Raw genomic sequence first — 20968 nt, 5'->3', positions numbered from 1 at the left:
TCTCTCTCTTCTCCTTCTGGGACCCCTATAATGCGAATGTTGTTGTGTTTAATGTTGTCCCAGAGGTCTCTTAGGCTGTCCTCATTTCTTTTCACTCTTTTTTCCTTATTTTGTTCTGCAGCAGTGAATTCCACCATTCTGTCTTCCAGGTCACTTATCCATTCTTCTGCCTCAGTTATTCTGCTATTGATTCCTTCTAGTGTAGTTTTCATTTTAGTTATTATATTGATCATCTCTGTTTGTTTGTTCTTTAATTCTTCTAGGTCTTTGTTAAACATTTCTTGCATCTTCTTGATCTTTGCCTCCATTGTTTTTCTGAGGTCCTGGATCATCTTCACTATCATTATTCTGAATTCTTTTTCTGGAAGGTTGCCTATCTCCACTTCATTTAGTTGTTTTTCTGGGGTTTTATCTTGTTCCTTCATCTGGTACATAGCCCTCTGCCTTTTCATCTTGTCTATCTTTCTGTGAATGTGGGTTTTTTTTTCCCACAGGCTGCAGGATTGTAGTTCTTCTTGCTTCTGCTGTCTGCCCTCTGGTGGATGAGGCTATCTAAGAGGTTTGTGCAAGTTTCCTGATGGGAGGGACTGGTGGTGGGTAGAGCTGGTTGTTGCTCTGGTGGACAGAGCTCAGTAAAACTTTAATCCTCTTGTCTGATGATGGGTGGGGCTGGGTTCCGTCCTTGTTGGTTGTTTGGCCTCAGGCGACGCAACACTGGAGCCTACAGGGCTGTTTGGTGGGGCTAATGGTGGACTCTGGGAGGGCTCACGCCAAGGAGTACTTCCCAGAACTTTTGCTGCCAGTGTCTTTGTCCTCACAGTGAAACAAAGCCACTCCCCGCCTCTTCAGGAAACCCTCCAACACTAGCAGGTAGGTCTGGTTCAGTCTCCTACAGGGTCACTGTTCCTTCCTGTAAGGCCAACTGGCCCGAGGCAGGGGAACGCAATCAGACTCACAGGTTGCATCAGACCGAAACTTTCCTGACCACCCAGCTCCAGAAACTGACCTGGAGACTTTCCGGACCACCCAGTTCCAGGAACTGACCTGGGGACCTTCCCCCTGGCCCAGCCTTCCCGCCTTTCGAGGGGCGGGACTAACGGTCCCAAGACTGATGCAACCGGCACCAGATATTGCCATGATACCCGAAGAGACCACCAAATAAGGAATAACCAGCGCCCTCCCGGATTCACCACACCCCTTTCCCTTCTTCCCCTATAAATTCTGCCCAAACCCTTGCCTGGGCGCGACTTCTCTGGCCCCTTTCTCTCGGACCAGTGAACCTCGCCCGGGAACATTCCCAAATAAAGCTTGTTTAAGCGCTCCTCCGTTTCTTGGTGCCGTTCCTTACACTTCCCCTGGGTCCTGATGCGCACACTACTTTGTGTGTGTCCTCCAAGACTGGAGTCTCTGTTTCCCCCAGTCCTGTCAAAGTCCTGCAATCAAATCCCACTAGCCTTCAAAGTCAGATTCTCTAGGAATTCCTCCTGTTGCTGGACCCCCAGGTTGGGAAGTCTGAAGTGGGACTCAGAACCTTCACTCCAGTGGGTGGACTTCTGTGGCAACATTGTTCTCCAGTTTGTGAGTCACCCACCCAGCAGTTATGGGGGTTGATTTTATTGTAATTGCGCCCCTCCTACTGTCTCATTGTGGCTTCTCCTTTGTCTTTTGATGTGGGGTCTCTTTTTCAGTGAGTTCCAGTGTCTTCCTGTAGATGACTGTTCAGCAGTTAGCTGTGATTCTGGTGCTCTCGCAAGAGGGAGTGAGCACTTTCCCCTCTTTTTGTGACGTTATTATACATATTACATTTATAAATGTTATAAACCGAGCGTTAGATTGTATCACTTTTTATAATTTTATGTCTTTTGAAGAAGGTGAGAGAAGGAAGCAGAGTAAATATAAGTTTATAGTTCTTGTTATATTCACCTCCTTATTTATCATTTCTGGATGTTTTCTTCTGTCCCTGTGCATTCAGGTTACCATCTGGAGTAACTTTCTTAGCCCTATACAGCTTTACTCTTACCTCCTTTGCGCTGTCACTGGAAAATATGTTACATTTCTATATGTTATAAGCTCAGTAGTACATTGTGTACATATTATTTTATACAATGGATTTTTAAATCAGTGACGAGAAGAAAGAAGAAAAAATTTGCACCTATGCTGTCTTTTTTTTTTTTTTTTTTTTTTGTGGAACTCAGGCCTCTCACTGTTGTGGCCTCTCCCATTGCGGAGTACAGGCTCTGGATGCGCAGGCTCAGTGGCCATGGCTCACGGGCCCAGCTGCTCCACGGCATGCAGGACCCTCCCAGACTGGGGCACAAACCTGTGTCCCCTGCATCGGCAGACGGACTCTCAACCACTGCGCCACCAGGGAAGCCCTATGCTGTCTTTTATAGTTATAAAGTTACCTTTCCTAGTGCTGTCTTTTCCGTACAGATTCAAAAGAGCGAGTCTGGGGTCACTTGCTTTCATCATAAAGAACTTCCTTTATTGTTTCTCATAAGGTGTGTCTGCTAGCAACAAATTTCCTCAGTATTTGATTATGTGGAAATATCCTTATTTCACTTTCATTTTTGAAAGACAGCTTTGCTGAATATGGGATTCTTGGTTGACAGTTTTTTTCCGTTAAGCACTTTGAATATGTTATTCTACTTCCTTCTGGGTTCCATTGTTTCTGATGAGAAATCAGTTATTATTCTTACTGGGATTCCCCTGTGACAACTCCTTTTTCTCTTGCTGCTTTCAGGATTTTCTCCCTGTCTTTAGGTTTCAGTATTTTCACTATGATGAATCTGTTTGTGGATCTCTTTCCTTTATCCTACTTGGAGTTCCTCGAGTTTCCTGGCTATGTAGAGTTTTTCAATATTTGGGAAGATTTCAGCTATAATTTTTTTAAAAAGTTCCTTTCTCTCTTCTCTCGTTCTAGTACTCCCATTATGCATATGATGGTACATTTGATGATGTCCTGCATTTTTCTGAGGCTCTGTTCATATTTCCTCATTCTTTTTTCTTTCTGTTCTTCAGACTGCATAATTTCTATTGCTCTATCTTCAAGGTTCTTCTTCCAATTCACTTATTGTTGACCTCCTTTAGTGAATTTTTCATTTCAGTGATTGTTTTTTCCAACTCCAGAACTTCCTTTTGGTACTTTTCAAAATAACTTCTATCTCTTTATTGATATTCTCTGTTTGGTGAGATGATATCATCATACCTACTTTCACTTCTTCAATTATAGTTTCCTTCAGTTTTTGTTTTTTAAAAAACAAACATATTTATAATGGCTACTTTGAAATCTTTGTTAAATCTGATATCTGGTCACTCTCACAGGCATTTTCTGTTTCTTGCTTTTTCCTGTGTGTGCTTTTTATCCATTTGTTCCCCCCCACCCTGTCATACATTTCTGTTTCTTTTCATAGCTCATAATTTTTTGTTGGAACTTGGACATTTAGATAATACATCGTAGCATCTCTGGGTACTGATTCCCACACTTCTGGGGCTTGTAATTGTTATTTGCCTGCTTATTTGTTTAGTGACTGGCTGGATTATTTTAGTGGGAAATCTCTGATGTTGCTCCTCAGGGGATGCAGCCTTGGGTATGCCCACAGTCACCCTGGGATGACGCTGGTCTTCGCAGTCCTCTCTTTAACTTTCTCTTTCCCTGACCACACCAAGCTGTTAAATTCCACTCATTTCCAGCTCATTACTCTATTGATTTCAACAATGTCCTGGGGTATAAATATAGATCTGCTTCACAGATCTATCCAATCAAATCCAAGCTCCTTTGAAGGGACAGTTCCTGAGGTCACTACTTAAGATTTGTTCTGGCCCCAGGAAGTCTCTTTCTCTCTGGCAAACCAGCCTGCCTACTATTTACCTTACATCTCCAGTGACTCTAGAAATCTTCTCCCAGTTGCCTCTCACCATAACTTCCCTAAGGGCATTTCTGAGAGTGCTATTGGCTTGAACTTCTCTACTCTCTATTGCAAATAAATGCAGCTGCTTTGGGAAAAGATTTGGGGCTCTCTGTTTCATAGTTTGTTTCTATTCCCAGGCAACACTATTTCTCAGCAGTGTCGTGCCCATGTATAGCCTCTGTTCCATGAGTGGGGGCTAGGCAGAAGAAGGAGTCCCCACCTCTTGGCCACACTCACCTAGAACTTAAATTCAGCAACAGGTAGCTTGGACCAGGATAGAAAATGTCCTATCTGGGAAGACAGTCCTTCAATTGGGAGCTGGGGGCAAAGGAGACCTTGTGTTCTTGGTTGCACTAGTCTGGAGTAGCGTTTCCATTTCGTTGAGCTGGGAGGTGGGAGGAAAGAGGGTCCTGGTTCAAATACCACAGATTCGCTGTTCTTACCAAGTTTTAGTAAATTTTCTTGAATAAATGTTTCATTTGCTGTGTGCACTTAGGACCATTTCTAGAGACTTTAAATGGTTCTTTTAAAATAATGTCCACCAGTTTCACTGGAGAGTAGGTTGGATAGTGCCTCATGCTGTCATACTAGAAGTGGACTCTCTTTCAGAACCTGTAATGCTTTATTTTAGGGTGTGACTATTTTATAAATACATATACATCTCCACAGAACAACAGTTCTCTAACTTTAATATGTACATAAATCACCCATGAAACTTGTTAAAAAATGGAGGTCTGGGGGCCTCATGCCCCAGAGATTATGATTTTCTAGGACTGGGGTGGAAGCCAAAAAGAAATCTACACTTTTAGCAAGTCTACTACAAGATTCTTTGAAAAAAAAATTGTACTAAAAAGACTAATGCATACAAGCTAAGACTCATCTCTTTTTCAACAGGTTTTATGTGTACTAAGAGACTCTGTGGCTATGACAGGGTCAAATCCTGGCTATTAAACATGACAATCGTGTGTGTGCCTGTGTGTGTGTGTGTGTGTGTGTGTGCGTGCACGCGTGTGTTCCCCAAAACCTGAGCTCTCTGGGGCCCTCCTTTTTCTAAATTCTGCCTTCTGTTGTGAAAGGCTTTCTCACAAATTCTCCTTTCCCTGTGTGTGGCCTCCTGCTCTGATGGGAGTGTGGGCGATGGAAGTGGGGTCACTTCATCATAGGAAGTGCTGTCTGTTTGGGGGTAGGGAATTACTTGTGGAATCATGGTTTGGGGCTGCTGAGAATCAGAGATGACAGAGGACCCCAGAGCAAGGCTTCTCAAATTGGGGTCAGGAAACCTGCTCAGAATCTTTACCTCTCCCGCACCAGATCTGATTCTTCCTTGGTGCTACCATTTCTAACTTCCCCTCAAAACAAAGAGAGCACCACAGGCTTTGCTGCAATTGGTCTGATTTGCACACCATCAAGTGGCAGTATGTGCCTCTGGTGAGCAAATTAATGGGATTAAAGCGGCTATCAACATGCGGCAGCAGAAGGGCTTCCTACTGTCCAGCTGCACGTGGTTATCACTAATATGAGTCCTCACAGTCCTAACAACAGAAAATGAATATCACTTCATATTTTAAAACTCCAGACAGAAACCATTAGCAATTTATTTCCCCAAAGAACCGGCTAATTAAAGTTGTAAATAAGACTGTGTTGTTTGTATGCGCTCCTGTGAGTGTCTTTTTCACGAGGAACTGGAGCATAGGTGGCTACCTGATTGTTCTGTTGCATATTATAGTACAACCCGATCCTAATTCCACCTGCCCACACTCCCATCAGAGCAGGAGGCCACATTCAGGGGAAGGAGAATTTGTGAGAAAGCCTTTCACAACAGAAGGCGAAATTAAGAAAAAGGAGGGCCCCAGAGAGCTCAGGAAACCTGGCTTCACGAGGCACTATAAGAAGCCAGAGAATATCTTCCTACTGGATTTAGTAGGTGGGTTATTATTATTATTATTATTAAAGATCAAAAGAATAGGATTCCCCAGGGGAAACTGCAAAAGAACATGTTATAACAAAAAGCCAAAGATCAACCAATTTTAACCTTTTTCTTTCAGAGTCGCTCATGCACCATACTCAGTGGGGCATTATACTCCCACACTATCCACATGTTAATAATTGATAGCCTTTATTGGTACCAATTCACAGACAAAATTTAGGAAATTTCTGATTTTGCTTCCACGATTTAATGATATGCAATTATTTCTCAGTAATGGTCACCTCAGCTGGGGTCGGGTCTTTAACTGGTATATAGAACTAGACATGAAAACTGAACTTAAAAAACAGATGAATTATAACTAGATCATCTTCATTTACCAAACAGTATGCCTAGGGGTTCTTTAAATTATAAAGAAGAACTGGTACTTATAGAGTTAATTCACAGACCATTAATTACTATCAATGAATGAACAATAAGTGTTAAGTCAATACTGATTATTAATTGAAAAATATACCTGACCTCCCCTCATTTAAATGGAGCCCCTTTTGTTATTGTCCATCGTAGCAGCACTGACTCTTCCAACATAAGACTTACTGATTTGTATTTACATATTTACTTAAGAGATTCTATAGTATCACCTGTCTCTCCACTGGAACCTCCGAGGACAGACCACTTTGTTCACCACTATATGCTCAACATCCAGCACAATGTCTAACCCTTAATTATTTGTGGAATGAATGAAGAAAGAAGTCATGAGGTTCTTGGGATCTTATACTGGGGAGGGTGATCGGTAGGCTTTAGGATTCCCTTGAATCCCCTGAAAACGCCTAAAAAAAAGTTGTCCACATACATTTCTCTGGAAAGAAGACCCACAACTTTCATTAGATTTCAAAGGGGTCTGTGACCTCCCCGAAAGGTAAGGGATCACTGGCCTATTTCACTGATAAAACAGGATTCAGTAGCAAAGAACTCACCTGTAGCCTGAAACAAAGTACGTTGCACGTACCTTTACATGGACAGATGTGTGGGCATATGTATAGGTTCTTTTCCAAGAACCGAAAAGGAAATGCCTCAGTGAACTTACAAAACAATCCACATTCCCACTTCCCCTGAGTAACTGATCATTCCTACAGTCACTGGGCTCCAGCAGTAGCTGCTTAAATTCATCTGCTTCTTGGCAGCAACATCCATCACTCAGGCCAGAGAAAAGGAGTCTGTAATTCCCTCCATTCACCTCCTTGGGTTGCTGACATCCGTCTTAGGGGAAGTCCCTTTTAATAAGAAACCTGTAAACCTCCCAGTTAACAAAAGTACCTGCCGCGTTTATAACGCACCAGTTCAGCCAATTTGATCAAACAACCCTGGGATTTCCCTTCCTCTGCCCTGCAGCCAGAGGAGAGCCAGCCTAATCAGGCTAACCAGGCACCGCAAAGGGAGACTAGAGACGGACGGGCTGGAACATGCTAATTGGCTGTTGTATATTAAACCTCCTCTTCTTCCCTCCCAGCTCCAGAAGATGCTTCCCTTCAGTAAATTTCCACCCTCGTTTTTATTTTTTTTGTCCTGAAAATGGAGACTTCAGGAGTAAATTTGTCAGAGGAAAGGTTTTTGATGTGTTATTAACTCTCAGTTATCCATATTGACAGAGAAGAGCAGTGGTGCAGATAATTCAAAGCCAAAGGCTCTTTCCATTTAACTTTGTAGTTCATTGTTTTGAGGGGCCTGATGGTAGACTTACCTCCCTAATTATGTTTGTCTTTGCTTCTTATTAAACTTAGTTTGTCTGCCTTAGGGCCAGGCAGTTGGGTGACATGAAGATTCTGGCACAGAATTTGTAAAATTCACCAGGGGAAGTCCACAGGGCACAAAGATAATCAAACTTGACTCGATTTGAGTTCATGTTCTCAATCGCCTGTGATCAATTGGTTTGCTCCTCTGTGACTAAAGCAAGCCTGGGATGAGACATAATTATAGAAGACTAGTTGGACTAGTCTTTACATTTAGATGAACACAAGACTGCTGTGGCCCAAACTGGTAACACAGCCAATATTGATCTTTTCCCTGCCTGGTCCCACAACCTTCTATTCCGCAGCCAGAGGTCCCTTCCCATTCAAAGCTCACGCTGCTCACCTCCACCTTACATCCTGCAATGGCTCCCTGTGCTAATCATTAGGGCTATTCACAAATACCCACTCTCTCCTGCCCAACACGTGGAGGTAGGACCATATACCTCCACCCACGATGTTAGATGTGGCCGTGTGACTGGTGTTGGGTAGGGAAATGCGTCACTCCTAGGTGGAAGGTTTCAGAGCTAGCGTGCGCTTGGCTACTTGCTTTGTCTGCTGAGGCACTGGCCGCACCTGAGACAGTGGCTGCTCCCTCAGTCTGGGCGTCTCATCGAGTGAGTGCGATGAGCACAGCCCCCATCCGCCAGTGATGGGCGTGTGGCAGGAACAAGAAATGAACCTCTATTACTTTAAACCACTGAGATTGTACGGTTCTTAGGTCACTCAGCATCTCTGTCACCGCACATATCAAGCTGTACCATGACTGTCTGAGTTATCTCCCTGACTAGACACTGAAAACTTGAGGCCAGAATTATTTCTGTGTATAACATAGTCCAGTGTATACCATTGTTAAAACAACTCCATAGAAAATGAAATTATCTTTTTTTCTGGCCTCTGTGATCCTCTGTGTTTATGTTTTTCTAACACCTGCCCCTCTCCCAGCATCACCAGATGAAATGATATGGTGTCTTTGGAGTTCAGATATACGGGGAATGGTGGAGCTATTCTTTTGGACCAGTAGTACGAGCAGGAAGAGCTGGCAGAGGGGAGAGAGAGAGATGTCGAGGCATACTTAGGCTGCAGACATTTCAGATACAACGGGACCAAGGGGCAGACAAGATTTCAAAGTCTTGGGGAGACCACATGGAAAAATTACTATCCCAAAGTGTTAGTTTTACGAGGAGTCACAGGTGTCATCTGGACTAGATTCCTGTATCACCAGCATCTTCATTATCATAACTCCGATATTTACTGATAATGGACCATGTACCAGGCACATCTCCAGCCACCTTACAATTAACTCACCGCATCCTCACGGCAGCCCTATAAGGTGGCTATTATTATTTCCATTTTACAGATGAAGAAACGGAAGCACAGCCAGGTAAATTTCCTATGGCCACACAGCTAGCAAACATCCCTCTCTGAATTCAGCGTCTGCTTGAAGTCTCCCCATCCCGGGGAGCTCACTAACTTCCAGTACATCCCACCTCCTGAGCCATGCGCTGCCTCCCCCTCCAACTGCCGTCCCCTGGACTGTTCTGCCTCCTAGACCAACACAAAACAATTCCACCCTCTTCTCTCCAAGGCGGCCCTCCACATAACTGAAGGCAGCAACTGTGTGTCCCGCAAGGCTCCTCTTCTCTAGTCTAAGCAGCCCAGTTCACTCAACCGTTTCCAACACGCCACAGCCTGAGGTGCCTCTCATCCCAGCTTAGTGACTCACATGTGCCAGTGGGTTTAGTCAGCGGAGTGGAACTGGGCACTCTCCTTTCTAGTCCTGCACTGGGCTGATGGCTTCTACAACCCTAGCACGTTCCCTTCACCCTGTAAAGCAGGGTCCGGAGGCAGAAATGAGGCCATAGCCTGCTGCGGGAACAGCCGGCTCACCATGTGTCCTGCGCTCGTCCCTGTCTTGGCAAATGGAATGCTACAAGGGGCCGCGTGTTCAGAGTTGCTCACTCCTCCTCGGCTTGCAAGTCTGTTTCTGCCCTCTCCACCGCAGCCCCGGCCCCCTCGTTATTCTCCTGCCCCCGAGAAGAGACCCTGCACTCACCATGGAGTTCATGGCGAAGTGATTGTGCTGCGTCTGGAGGTCCAGGGCGTGCTGGTAGCTGACTCCAATCTCTGTATGGCTCTGGAGGAATAACTCCTTGTTGTGGCTTATCCAGTCGAACATCTAGAGGGGGAAAGAAGGTGCACAGTCATCATGGGGGTATGGGTCCAACAGCAAGGAACTTTCAGAGCTACTGGGAGAAAAGCAGCCTTCCTGCTGGGGCCCAGTGAGGACCAGTCATCATGCTCAGGGTCGGGGGTGGCCCACACCCTGGCTTCCCAGGAGAGCCCTCCTCCTTAGCAGAAGGCCCTGCCACCAGCCTCTATGTTTTCCTACAGAGCCTAGAGGAAGAGAGAAAATGAGTAAGAGGACCAAGGAGAAGGGGGAGGAAGCTGCTCACTTTCCCTAGTTACTTCCCCTTTTAAAAGCTTTTAGAAATCGTCAAAAGCCATGCCCCCCTCAATGCATGCTTTAGGGACGGGTGAAGTGGAGACAAGTGGGAGGTTTAATCCACTCCCTACTGCCCCAGCAGGAGAGAGAGACACTTGTTGGAAGCCACAGGGCATCCTAACATGCCCCATCCCACTTACACTGCCCGACCACATATTGTTGAACTGACTCTGAACGCAGTCACCTTTTCTTGTGACTCCACAGCCTCACAGTTCCAGGGTTTCTGCTATGACCCATGAGGAACCAGCAGAGGAGGATTTTAAGGGTAGAGTGAATACTGCCTAGCACAGTGGGCACTGAGCCATTTTCCTCCCCACGGCTCTGTACCTGGTTTTCATTTAGGTTTCCACCTCTCCCACAGGTGGCCCACTCACTTTTAGGGGAGCTAACCAGAACCTCAATTCCAAGGGAAAGCCTGGTCACTCTAAGGGTTACCCCTTCTCAGGACACCAGATCTAAGCCAATCAGTGTATGACATTTCCTGACCCATGGGATTGTCTTAGAAACGGGAACGTTATCCAATTCAGTACAATAAAACACAAAGGGCAGTTTGCTGGAAGCTCCTGGGAAAACAGAACTGTAGTTGTTTAGATATGACTTCTCTTCCTCTGATACTGTCGTTGTGACCCTGCACCTCAAATTGCTGTACCCATTCTGCTGGCAGCTTGAGGGTGAAGCCAATGGGCAGAGAAAGAGTGTAGCCAAAACAATGGCAGGAAACAAGCAGAGCCCTGATTAAGCCTTGCCTGATCTCCACACTGTGTCTGGACTTGCTTAGTACCTGAGCCAAGAAATCCTCTTTATTATTCAAACTGGTTTAATTTGGATTTTCTGTAATTCTCTGCCCAGAGTAGTCAAGTGATATAGCCAGGAAACGTGTTAAACCTTTGGAGAAGAGGATCGCTATACTTGGAACTCATGGTCCATAGTTTGGGATGAGCTAAAGGCTGCAGCTCAGTTGCAGAGTAGAGCAGGGAAGAACGGAGCACAGGTGTAGGCTGAGAAGCTGCAAAGATCATGCCAGCTTTCCTGGAAGGCAGAATCACAGCCTCATTCCACTTTTCCCCTTTAAACGGAAAAGCGAATTTACTTTTTCAGTTACGTTTAACCAGCATTTATCTGACACTCATTACACGCCAGGCACTATACAAGGCAAAAATGATTAATATGTGGTTCTTGAGTTTAAGTGGCTTAAAAGCCAGTGTGGAAAGCAAACATGGACTCAGATACAGAGTTAGCACAACTTGGCATATGACCTGATTAAAATCACAACTCAACAAAGAAATCTATCAAGATAAAGGTCAGTGTGGTGTATCAAGGTAGCAGCCTCTCTTGATGGTGTGAAGAGAGGGAAGAGCAGAGAAGGCTTCCCAAAGGAGGTGACACCTGACTTGACCCTGACTCAGGTAGGAATTAGCCAGGTGAAAGAGTGAGATGTGAGCTCCACGCAAAGGGAAGATCAAAGGGGCAGAACTGTGGGGCAGTCCAGTGCGTAGCGGGCTCTGAAAGCACCACTTCTGTGCTTCTGGACCTGATGTGAGGAGAAGATGTGGCTGGGGAGGTAGAAGGGACCATGGAGAGTCCTGGACACAGGCTTTAGGAAACCTGGACCATATACTGTGGGCAGCAAGATGTCAGTGGAGGGTTGTAAGCTGAGCAGTGAAATGTGATGTGAGCTTTGAGAGCAGCATGGGATGTGGACTGGCGGGGAGAGATGGAGCAGTAAGAATGGTTAGGAGGCTGTAATCCTGGGGAGCAAGAGCGAGAACCTGGAAACCCAGATGTGGGGAGTGACAGTGGAGTCTGTGAAGTGGGCAGAGCGAGAGTTACTAGGAAGGGACTGAGGACTCCCAACTGTTTGGGGAGGGAGGGTGAGAAAGAGAGAGGGAAGACAGCCAGGTATCTGGCATGGCGCCCTGGATCCTTGTAAGAGAAGGTGCCCCCATGGCACCACCTCAAGAGGAGGGCAAGAAGCTGGGGTAGGGGAGGAGAGACAGCAGGTTCCGTTTCAGATGCTGAGTTTGCGAGGCTTAGGAGACCTTCAGGTGGAGGTGTCCTGTGGGCAGTTAGAGTTTTGTCTGGAGGTCAGGAGAGGGACACCAAGGCTATGACAACCCATGGTTAAGTATAAGCACATCACCTTCCCAAGGCAAATGGGCATAAAATGGGATTGAATCTGGAGATGATTCTCCCTTTTGAATTACCCAGATCACTTCCAGCTACCTACACAGATAAAGGGCAAAAGTATCCTTCACTTTCAAGTGTCAGCAGATGCTCCAGGCTGGGGGTGCCTGCGGAGGCTGGGCAGGATCGGTGGCGTGCGCCACGCTGGGTCTGCCAGCCACAGCCAACCCCACACCACAGGCACGCGGTCAGCGCTTTTTAAAATTACTATTAAGGACAAGAGGGGAAGAAGACAAGTGCCCCAGGAGTCTGAAGGAACTTCACTGTGTAATTTTTGTTCTTTTAAATTCTGCCTCTCAACCCCATTTAAAAATAATCCTCATCTCTTTTCCTTGTTGACCAAAGGATCAATAAAATTAATGAAAATCTGAAATGCCTGAAGTCCTTGGAACTTAGGATGAAAAGTGCTCACTCATACTTTCTTGTCTATCCCAGTGGCCTAGAAGTGACCTTCCCTGTATTTTCTGTTAAATGAGTACTTAGATATGCTAATAAACAGAGAGTTATGTGCTAGCACCAGAATGATTAGATTGCCTGGCGCCAGGTCCCTGCTGGACTACAGAGCAAGGAGAGCTGAACACGGGCCAGTTAAGGAGAAAAGCAATAACAACAGTGAGTTAAAAGGCAGGCGAGAGCGGAGAGTGCTGGAGGAACCGCACGCCTCGTTGAATGGGCTTCTCACACAATGAGGTCTGCACCCAGGCCACTGCGCCCCATCTGCCTTCCATACTGAAGCACACGAGCTGTCTCTGGGGGCTGCGCATTCTGGGAAAGTTCAGCTGTGCCGGAGGCTAGAGGCAGTCCTCCAAGGAGGTGACACTCATCTCAGGCACCTAGGGACCAGACAGTCGATGTGATATCAGGAACCACGGTCTCTCCAACGTGGCAGTTTCCTAGGGACAGTCTCAAGTCTTCTCTAGGCCTGAATCTGCTGCCTAATTGTATATAATACTCACTTTTGTGAGCCTGGTTGCCTGCAAGGGTCACCAGCATTTCTGCTGCATTCACTGCAGCTGGCTGCAGAGAGAGAACGTGTGTGCGCGCACACGCATGTAAGCACCCATGTGTGTGTGCAGTTAAGTGGGATAAGGACTAGGCTGGCTCTGGGCCTGGCTCTGTCACTAATTACCCATGAGACTGCGGGCAAGTCTCTTCTTTTCTGGGCTTCTCTTCATTTCCAAAGGATAAGCAGTGCCCAGAATGGAGGTAAGCATCCTGGTTTACAATCAGCTCAATTTGGAAACTTACGGAGTGTATTTTTTTCCATTCAAAATAAAAATTAGTTTTATTGAGTCTCCTGGGTCAGAATGCTTATTCCTTGCTACAGCTTAACATTTCTAACTTTTGAATACAAAGAATGACTGTAAGAAAACTGGCATTGTTCTTAATAGCCAGAGAAATGCAGCTTCTTAGTCTCAGCCTTGACATCTATCTGTCCAGTGCTTTAGGGTTCAAAATGTCCATTCACAAGCATCATCTCACTGCCTCCAGCAGGCCCACTTTACGGATGGAAAACAGGTTCAGAAAAGTGAAGCCCCCCCAGTGGGCTTCATTCAGGCCACCCAAGGCACATTCACTGAGTGTCTGTTGATCCAGGCTCTTGGGACACTGCCCTGCCTCCTGCATGTGACTGTAGGAACTCCTCTGCCCAGGCTCCACAGAGCAGTTGCCCCCCAGAAGGCAGCCACCAGGGCACTGTGGGGCTCCAGCGGTGGGAGGCTGCTGCCCCTCACATGCGGCCATTCAGTGGCCAGTACCCGGCCCCCTCGTCTCTGCCTCCCACCTGCCCCCTCAGTGCCTGGGGATGGCTGATTCAAATAACTCCACTTCTCTCAATAAATACTTACTGAATGAAAGAAATGCATCAGGGAGTTGGTCACAGGCTCTGGGGTTGCTAATCTCCAGACAAGCTGACCCTTTCTAAACTAGGACATTTTATGATTTGATCTATTTGAATTGGGCTTTCTGGAAGACACCTGAACTAGACACTGGAACAAAAATCTAAAGAAAAAAAAACCCAAAAAAACTAAAGAAAATATCTCCACAGTGGTTTCAAACATTTTGAACTGTCTTTTTTTTTTTTGAGAAGACACAAATGGTAGGTTCAACAAAATGTAAAACAACAAAATTCCTCCAGGAGGAAAGTTCATGTCTAAATAATGAAATTTTATCTCTTTGTTTGGAAACCAACATAGTTTTGTCTCATTAAGAAGATAGATGTTACATGTAAGCTACTTGGGGTTTTTTTTTTCCACGTTTTGCAAAGTAATGTTTTTATGCTGGCTTAAACTCAGTGAAAATATACAAATCTAGTTCTTAATATATAATAAATGATAAATGAATCTATTTAAAAGCAAATTAGGAAAATAAACAGAAACCTTTTCTCCTTTTCTTTTAAATATGGGGATAGCTAAAAGGTTATTATTGTTCTGTTTTTAATAAAGCATAAACTATTTCATAGAGCAAGGATATTAAATAAGGAGCTTGGTCTTATTTTCCTTCATTTGCCAAATTTAGCAACAGCGTCTGATTTAGAGTTTTAACTTTCAAACTACCTTACCACCTAGTGTTAGTGATTTATACTGTCTGTAATTTAGATGACACTGGTTTTAATTTGCTCATTTTCAGGTTTGGTGACTTGGTTGAGAGGACAGAAGACAACCAATGGATTTTCTTTCCTAAATATGCACATTCCAGTATCACCTGTTGTCCCCTGTTACCCTGCTTGGACACTGCAGCGACCCATCCATAAAAGCCTGTGCCCTAAAGAATACTAACAACCTCCTTGCCAGAGAACCTTGCTACATCTGAAAACTTGCTGTGCAGTCAACTCGAAAATAAAATGTTACGTGAGTTACAGTGCAAAGAACAGAGGCTTCAAATCAGGAGACTTGGGTTCTAGTGCAGATCTGCTTTATAAACTTTGACAAGTTAGGTTAATGGTCTAAATCTCAGTTTCCTTACCTTGAAATGGGGATAAAAATGTATACTATTTCAACCTTAGCATAACAGTGAGATTCAAATAAGACAATAGCTTCATGCTTCGGTCAGTGCTATACACCAGATAGATTTTCAAATCTACACAGTGAGCATATTCTATCGCACGTAGTTCCCTAATGTTTTGTTTTAGAGCACAAAACAGACGAAAGGTGTGGATTTAAAACTGCACTGTGTTCATTTTGCAAAATCACCATGGGCTCATGGAAATCCCGTCTGCGGCTCGTACACAAACATCCACAGCCCATCCCTCCCGAAGACACACTCCCAGTGCCCCCGCAGGGCACTGCCCAGACCAGGGATACCCATGCATCCTCCCGCTGCCCCCACCCTGACACACACTCAGGGCCCTGTGGTGCCTTTGCCCACACAGGACTCAGAGCTCCGTACACTCTCTCAGGGTCATGCCTGAGGGCACTGTCCCCTCCTGCCCTCCCGGTGTAGCCTAACCAGGGATCTCACCCGCTCCTGCCTTGCTTCCAAACTCCCCCTTCCCCATCCTCTCTGCTACTCCCCAACCCTTCCACTATTAAGAGATTCAATCCCTTTGACTCTTAACAGTTTTTTTACTTAGGAGAGACTCCTACTAAAATGTATTATTCCTGCAACCCCTCCTGGAATTAATTTATCCAGGATACAGAAACAGCCTATTAAGAAAGCAAGGCACTTTGTGAGCACGACCCAGGGATGAGATCTTAGAATGGGGTGGCAAAGGAGCCCTACATCAAGAGAGAGAGGGCCTAAAGTGAGAAGTGGGTGGGAATTAAGGGCAAATTTCCCCACCTGACAACTCTGGCTGACCCCGGGCACATGTCCTCAGGCAAACAGGGCAACACACAGACCCCATGTGTGTGTTCTGGCCTAGGACCCTTAAGACCCTTCAACTTTGTTTTCAATTATCCACTCACCTAGGATTGAGCTTTCCTGATTTTCCAAAGCGGGGTAGAGAAAGAAAAAATAAAGGAACACAAAATTTGGATGTAGTTTCTAGGTTCCTAGAATTCCTTACAGAAGAGAGTTTGACATCTCTCCTCTTCTGTCTCCTGCAAGGCCTGCAGGCCATAGGGATTCCGAGGTTCTGGGAGGCCGTCCTTACACTGGTGTCTATAGACAGGGGAGGTGGTTGGGACTTGTGCCAATAGACAGTTAATAAATATCTACTGAGGGAGAGAAGGTGTTCCGGGCCCTGCCTGTTTTCCTTTAGGCTTTTGGAATGTCAGCTGGCATTCTTGTATATACGGTATAAGAGAGAAGCCATTTTTATCTTTCACCATAAATCCAGCTGCTCTCAGAGGATGGCTCAGCCTGGTTACCTGGAGACCCCAGCACTGTAGCCTCAGGAATCAGCCAGGGCACCAAACAATTTCACCAGCCAGACTGTGTCTCTGACCTGTAGACATTCTATCGATCCCCTAGCATATTTCTTACCCACTCCACGCCCAAATTCCCTAATTCCCAGATCTCAGATCTAACATCCTAACAGGCTGCTCACATCTAGAACTGCCCCAGTTTCTCTATAAAAGAGGCAAATGTCCCTATTTGCTCCCACTGTGAGCAAGGAAATAACAGAACCTTTTCCCCTTCTGCATATGCTAATCTGAACTTCAGTTAACATCCCAGTTTTGTCTCCCTGGAAACAGAGAAAGATAGTATGTGCCAACATGTTACTAAGTCATGCTGCCAGTGGTAAAAACACCCCCGATTGGTAAACTGTATCTGGATTAGAAGGACTGTCAATAAACTATAAATAACTGATGGGGACAGCGTTCCTTGATCCTCCCTGAAGGGGGTGACTCTTGTGACTGGTGTGTCCATTGCAGGAACCCTGGAAGCTGTGCCAACAGAGGATACTGGCTTCTGTGGGGCATGGGTTGTTGAGCCATGGGAGCTTCTGCCACTGCCCACCATGGATCTTGTCTCCTTGCCCCTGAGCTGGATGGTTGCAAGGACTGTCCTGCTGGGAAACCACAGCTTCCATCTTATACTGTCCTGACTGGATCAGCGCCAAGGGTGGCCCATAGCAGTCTTTCAGTCTGAATGCTTAGTAGAACCTAAGAAGACTCCTTGGTAGGTCTGGCATCCATACTGCAGAGTCAAACTCTGTGTATATAGTCTCTCCTTGTCTTCCATTTCTCCATTCTCCTTTCTCATTTTCACCTTCTCTCAATAACAGCAGTGATGATAATGGTGACAACAACAATAGCAATGAACATTTGCTGAATGCTCACTCTGCGCCGGGCACTGTGCTAAGCATTTAACATATTGAACTCACTTCATCCTCTCAATAACCTCCTAATTATCTCCCCAACGTTAACCCCCAGTAGTATCATCTCCATTTTACAGACTGAGAAACTAAGGCACGGAGAGGCCCAAAGCCACAAAGCTAATAGCGGCAGAGCTGAGATTCAAACCCAGGAGGCCTAGTTCCAGCGCTGATGCTCTCAACCCTGCGGCTCCACCTTCCAAAATGCTCAGAGCTTCATTCTGTCTACCTTCCCATCATCAGCAAACTTTCAGAAGTGCATTCTGCCGCCCCTGTTGCTTTTGTTTTCCCTCCATCCACTTCCTCTTTAACTCCTTGTAACACCTTCTACCTTCACTGCTTTCCTAAGTCTGCACCCACAGTGAAAAATAATTGCTTCCTTTCTGAGGTCTTGACCCTTCCCTTGGTCTCTCAGCAGAATCTGATGCATTCCCTTCTGAAACTCAACCGTCTCTGGCCTTCTACACCAGGTCATTTTCAGGGGCAGGCCATCCGGCTGCAGACGTGATCAGCATCCCCCTCCTGCTTTCACAAGTCGCTACTGAACCCTAAATTCTCCCAGGAGAACCAGTGCTTTCACCCACTCACACTCTCTTCCTTGACATACCATGTCTAGTCTCAGCACAACAAAAACAATAGGAACGCTCTAATTTCAAAAGCTCACCAATCCTTCAGTTCCACACTGATTTATTAAACTTGCCTCCCACTTCTCTGGCTGCCCCTTCATGGCTTTCTTTCCTGTCCCTCACACCCTTACTGGGACAGTCTCAACCCTTAGCCCTCAGCCCTCTGCCTTTTATTCGTCAGCTCTGTCCATTTGAAAATCCATCTAGGCTCACAATTTCAACCACACAGATAGTATTTCCTGTTTCATGCGCCAGGCCCTGTGCTAAGTACCTCCAGACTATCTCGTTAGCCTTTATAATAATGCAGAAAAAGGGTACTGTTAATTCTGCCTTCAACATAGTGAAAACTCAGTACAAAGAGCTGAAGTAAATTGCCCGAGATCATACAGCCTGTAAGTGATGAAGATAATTTAGAATCTAGTGTCCATCTGAACCTAATTTCCTCTGCTCCAGGGTGTTCTCTAACCTTAGCTTCCCCAGTAACTGAGAGGAATATGTGCCTGGCTCTGCACAGTGAGATTTACACATGTTCTCTTAAGCCCCACAGCAGCCCTACGAGATAGTAGGTAACATCATCACCACCTTTGTCTAGTTGAAGAAACAGATTCAGAGAGATCAAATAACTTGGCCAAGGTCACACAGTCAGGGTGCACATTAAAGACTCAAATCTAAGTCTATATGACTCCAAAGTCCATGCTTTTCTTTTTTTAAACATCTTTATTGGGGTATAATTGCTTTACAATGGTGTGTTAGTTTCTGCTTTATAACAAAGTGAATCAGTTACACATATACATATGTTCCCATATCTCTTCCCTCTTGCGTCTCCCTCCCTCCCACCCTCCCTATCCCACCCCTCCAGGCGGTCACAAAGCACTGAGCTGACCTCCCTGTGCTATGCGGCTGCTTCCCACTAGCGATCTACCTTACATTTGGTAGTGTGTATATGTCCATGCCTCACCAAAGTCCATGCTTTTAAACCACTATCAAATTGTCTCCCAAATGCACACCTAACTTGCAGATTATTCCTATAGTCACATGGTGCCCATGGATTCAATGTGAATATCCCCTTGCTGTTCCAGTAGCATCTAAAACTATTCTGCCTGTTCTATGAAAACCCGTACCTTCTCTTGACACCCCACGTCTTTACCCCGCCCCCCACCCATTTGTTCCCTTTCCTCAAATTACTCTGAAATATACGTGTCACTTTCCACTGCTACTGATACTCACCACTCAGCCCCTCCTGCCAAGATTACTGCAATTACTCCCTTACTGATCTCACTGAGTCTGTTTTCTTCCTTATACCCAGCAATCTGCCCCCACCAGGTTCACTGCTCTAATACACTGCTTTCACCCTGTCATTCCCTCAGTCCAAAAAAAAAAAACCCACAAAATTATTGTTGCTATCTATTATCTATATTGCAAAATCCAATCTCCTTACTCTGGCATTCAAGGTACCTCCCCTCCACCTTCAATTGGTCCACATCTGCCTTTCCCCCTATTCTTTTACACCCCTGTCCTACACCAAGCATCCTTTCCTGTCATATTCTATTCACTTCCACGCAAATACACTACACCATGCTCATTGCCACCCTGTGTTTGTGTTGACATCTTTCCTTCCATGAAGTACTCTATATCCAAATTATTTCTACCCTTCAAAACACAACTGAAGGGCTTCCCTGGTGGCGCAGTGGTTGAGAGTCCGCCTGCCGATGCAGGGGACATGGGTTCGTGCCCCGGTCCGGGAGGATCCCACGTGCCGTGGAGCGGCTGGGCCCGTGAGCCATGGCCGCTGAGCCTGTGCATCCGGAGCCTGTGCTCCTCAACGGGAGAGGCCACAACAGTGAGAGGCCCGCGTACCGCAAAAAAAAAAAAAAAAAAAAAAAAACAAAACACAACTGAAGTCTCACTTCCTCCAGATGTCTTCTTGGAGCAACTGAGTCCATACTGATTTCTCTTTCCTCCAAACTCACTGCTCAAGTATCTACCACGATAGTTCACAAACCTAGCCTTCATTCAGAACTACCTAAAGCGTTTTCTTAAAAAAATATAGCTTCCTAGGCCCTACCCTTGAGATTCTGATTCAGTAGGAGTCCTGCAGGTAATTCTAATGCACTTTCATTTTTATTTAAACAGTTCATGTGGACTTACAGCCTGTTCTTAATGAGGTAGCTGGTATCGAACTTAACTCTACCACATGTAAACTAGTTAAAAGCTTGGTCAACAACCAACATAGACCAATGATCCTTGAAGGAAGGGAAACATACAATGTAAGCCCCATATCCACCTTGGCTTTCTCCCTGAGGGTATTTTCCAAACTGTGGAGCCCAGAAACAGGAGCTGGGCCGAGAGCAGCAGTCTTAATGGGTATAAAACACCAGGGATTAGACTTCAGGGCTGGTAAGGTGGTTGCAATTACAGTGATAGGAAGTAAGAGAGAGGGAGCTAAGAAAAGGAGCCCTAAGAATCTTCACCGAAATCTCCTTCAGGTCCTTGGCCAGATCCTAAGCTGTGCATAGGCAAGGTGAGACTCCAGAAGGCCTAGTGGAGAACAGCTGTGGGAGGTGGAGAGCTGAACAGAAACGTCAGAGGCTACACAGTGCTGAGGAAATGTTAGGAGTTCTAAGTCAAACAGTGTAAAGAGACTTTGGTGAACACTCTGGACACTCAGTTGGGACCCCAGAAAGACCAGACTGTAAGAGTAAGACCCATATCCTAAGAATAAGGGCTATACCCTAGGATTAAAGAAAAGATGGAAGTAGATGTGTCATAG

At 45.6% G+C, this 20968-nt stretch overlaps 1 protein-coding gene across 3 annotated transcripts in view; it reads right to left on the bottom strand.

The window, feature by feature from the left end:
- KALRN (kalirin RhoGEF kinase) overlaps nucleotides 1-20968 on the bottom strand; it is a 573088-nt gene that overhangs the window by 384110 nt on the left and 168010 nt on the right. For all 3 annotated transcript variants that reach the window (XM_024756492.1, XM_024756493.1, XM_024756494.1), the window contains exon 6: nucleotides 9679-9801. In XM_024756492.1, the coding sequence (XP_024612260.1) occupies nucleotides 9679-9801 (123 nt within the window). The remainder of the gene's footprint in view (nucleotides 1-9678; nucleotides 9802-20968) is intronic.

This window comes from Neophocaena asiaeorientalis, unplaced genomic scaffold, assembly GCF_003031525.2.
Source record: "Neophocaena asiaeorientalis asiaeorientalis breed wild unplaced genomic scaffold, Neophocaena_asiaeorientalis_V1.1 scaffold22, whole genome shotgun sequence".
In the NCBI taxonomy this organism is placed as follows: domain Eukaryota; kingdom Metazoa; phylum Chordata; class Mammalia; order Artiodactyla; family Phocoenidae; genus Neophocaena; species Neophocaena asiaeorientalis.
This window is presented reverse-complemented; position numbering and strand designations above follow the sequence as displayed.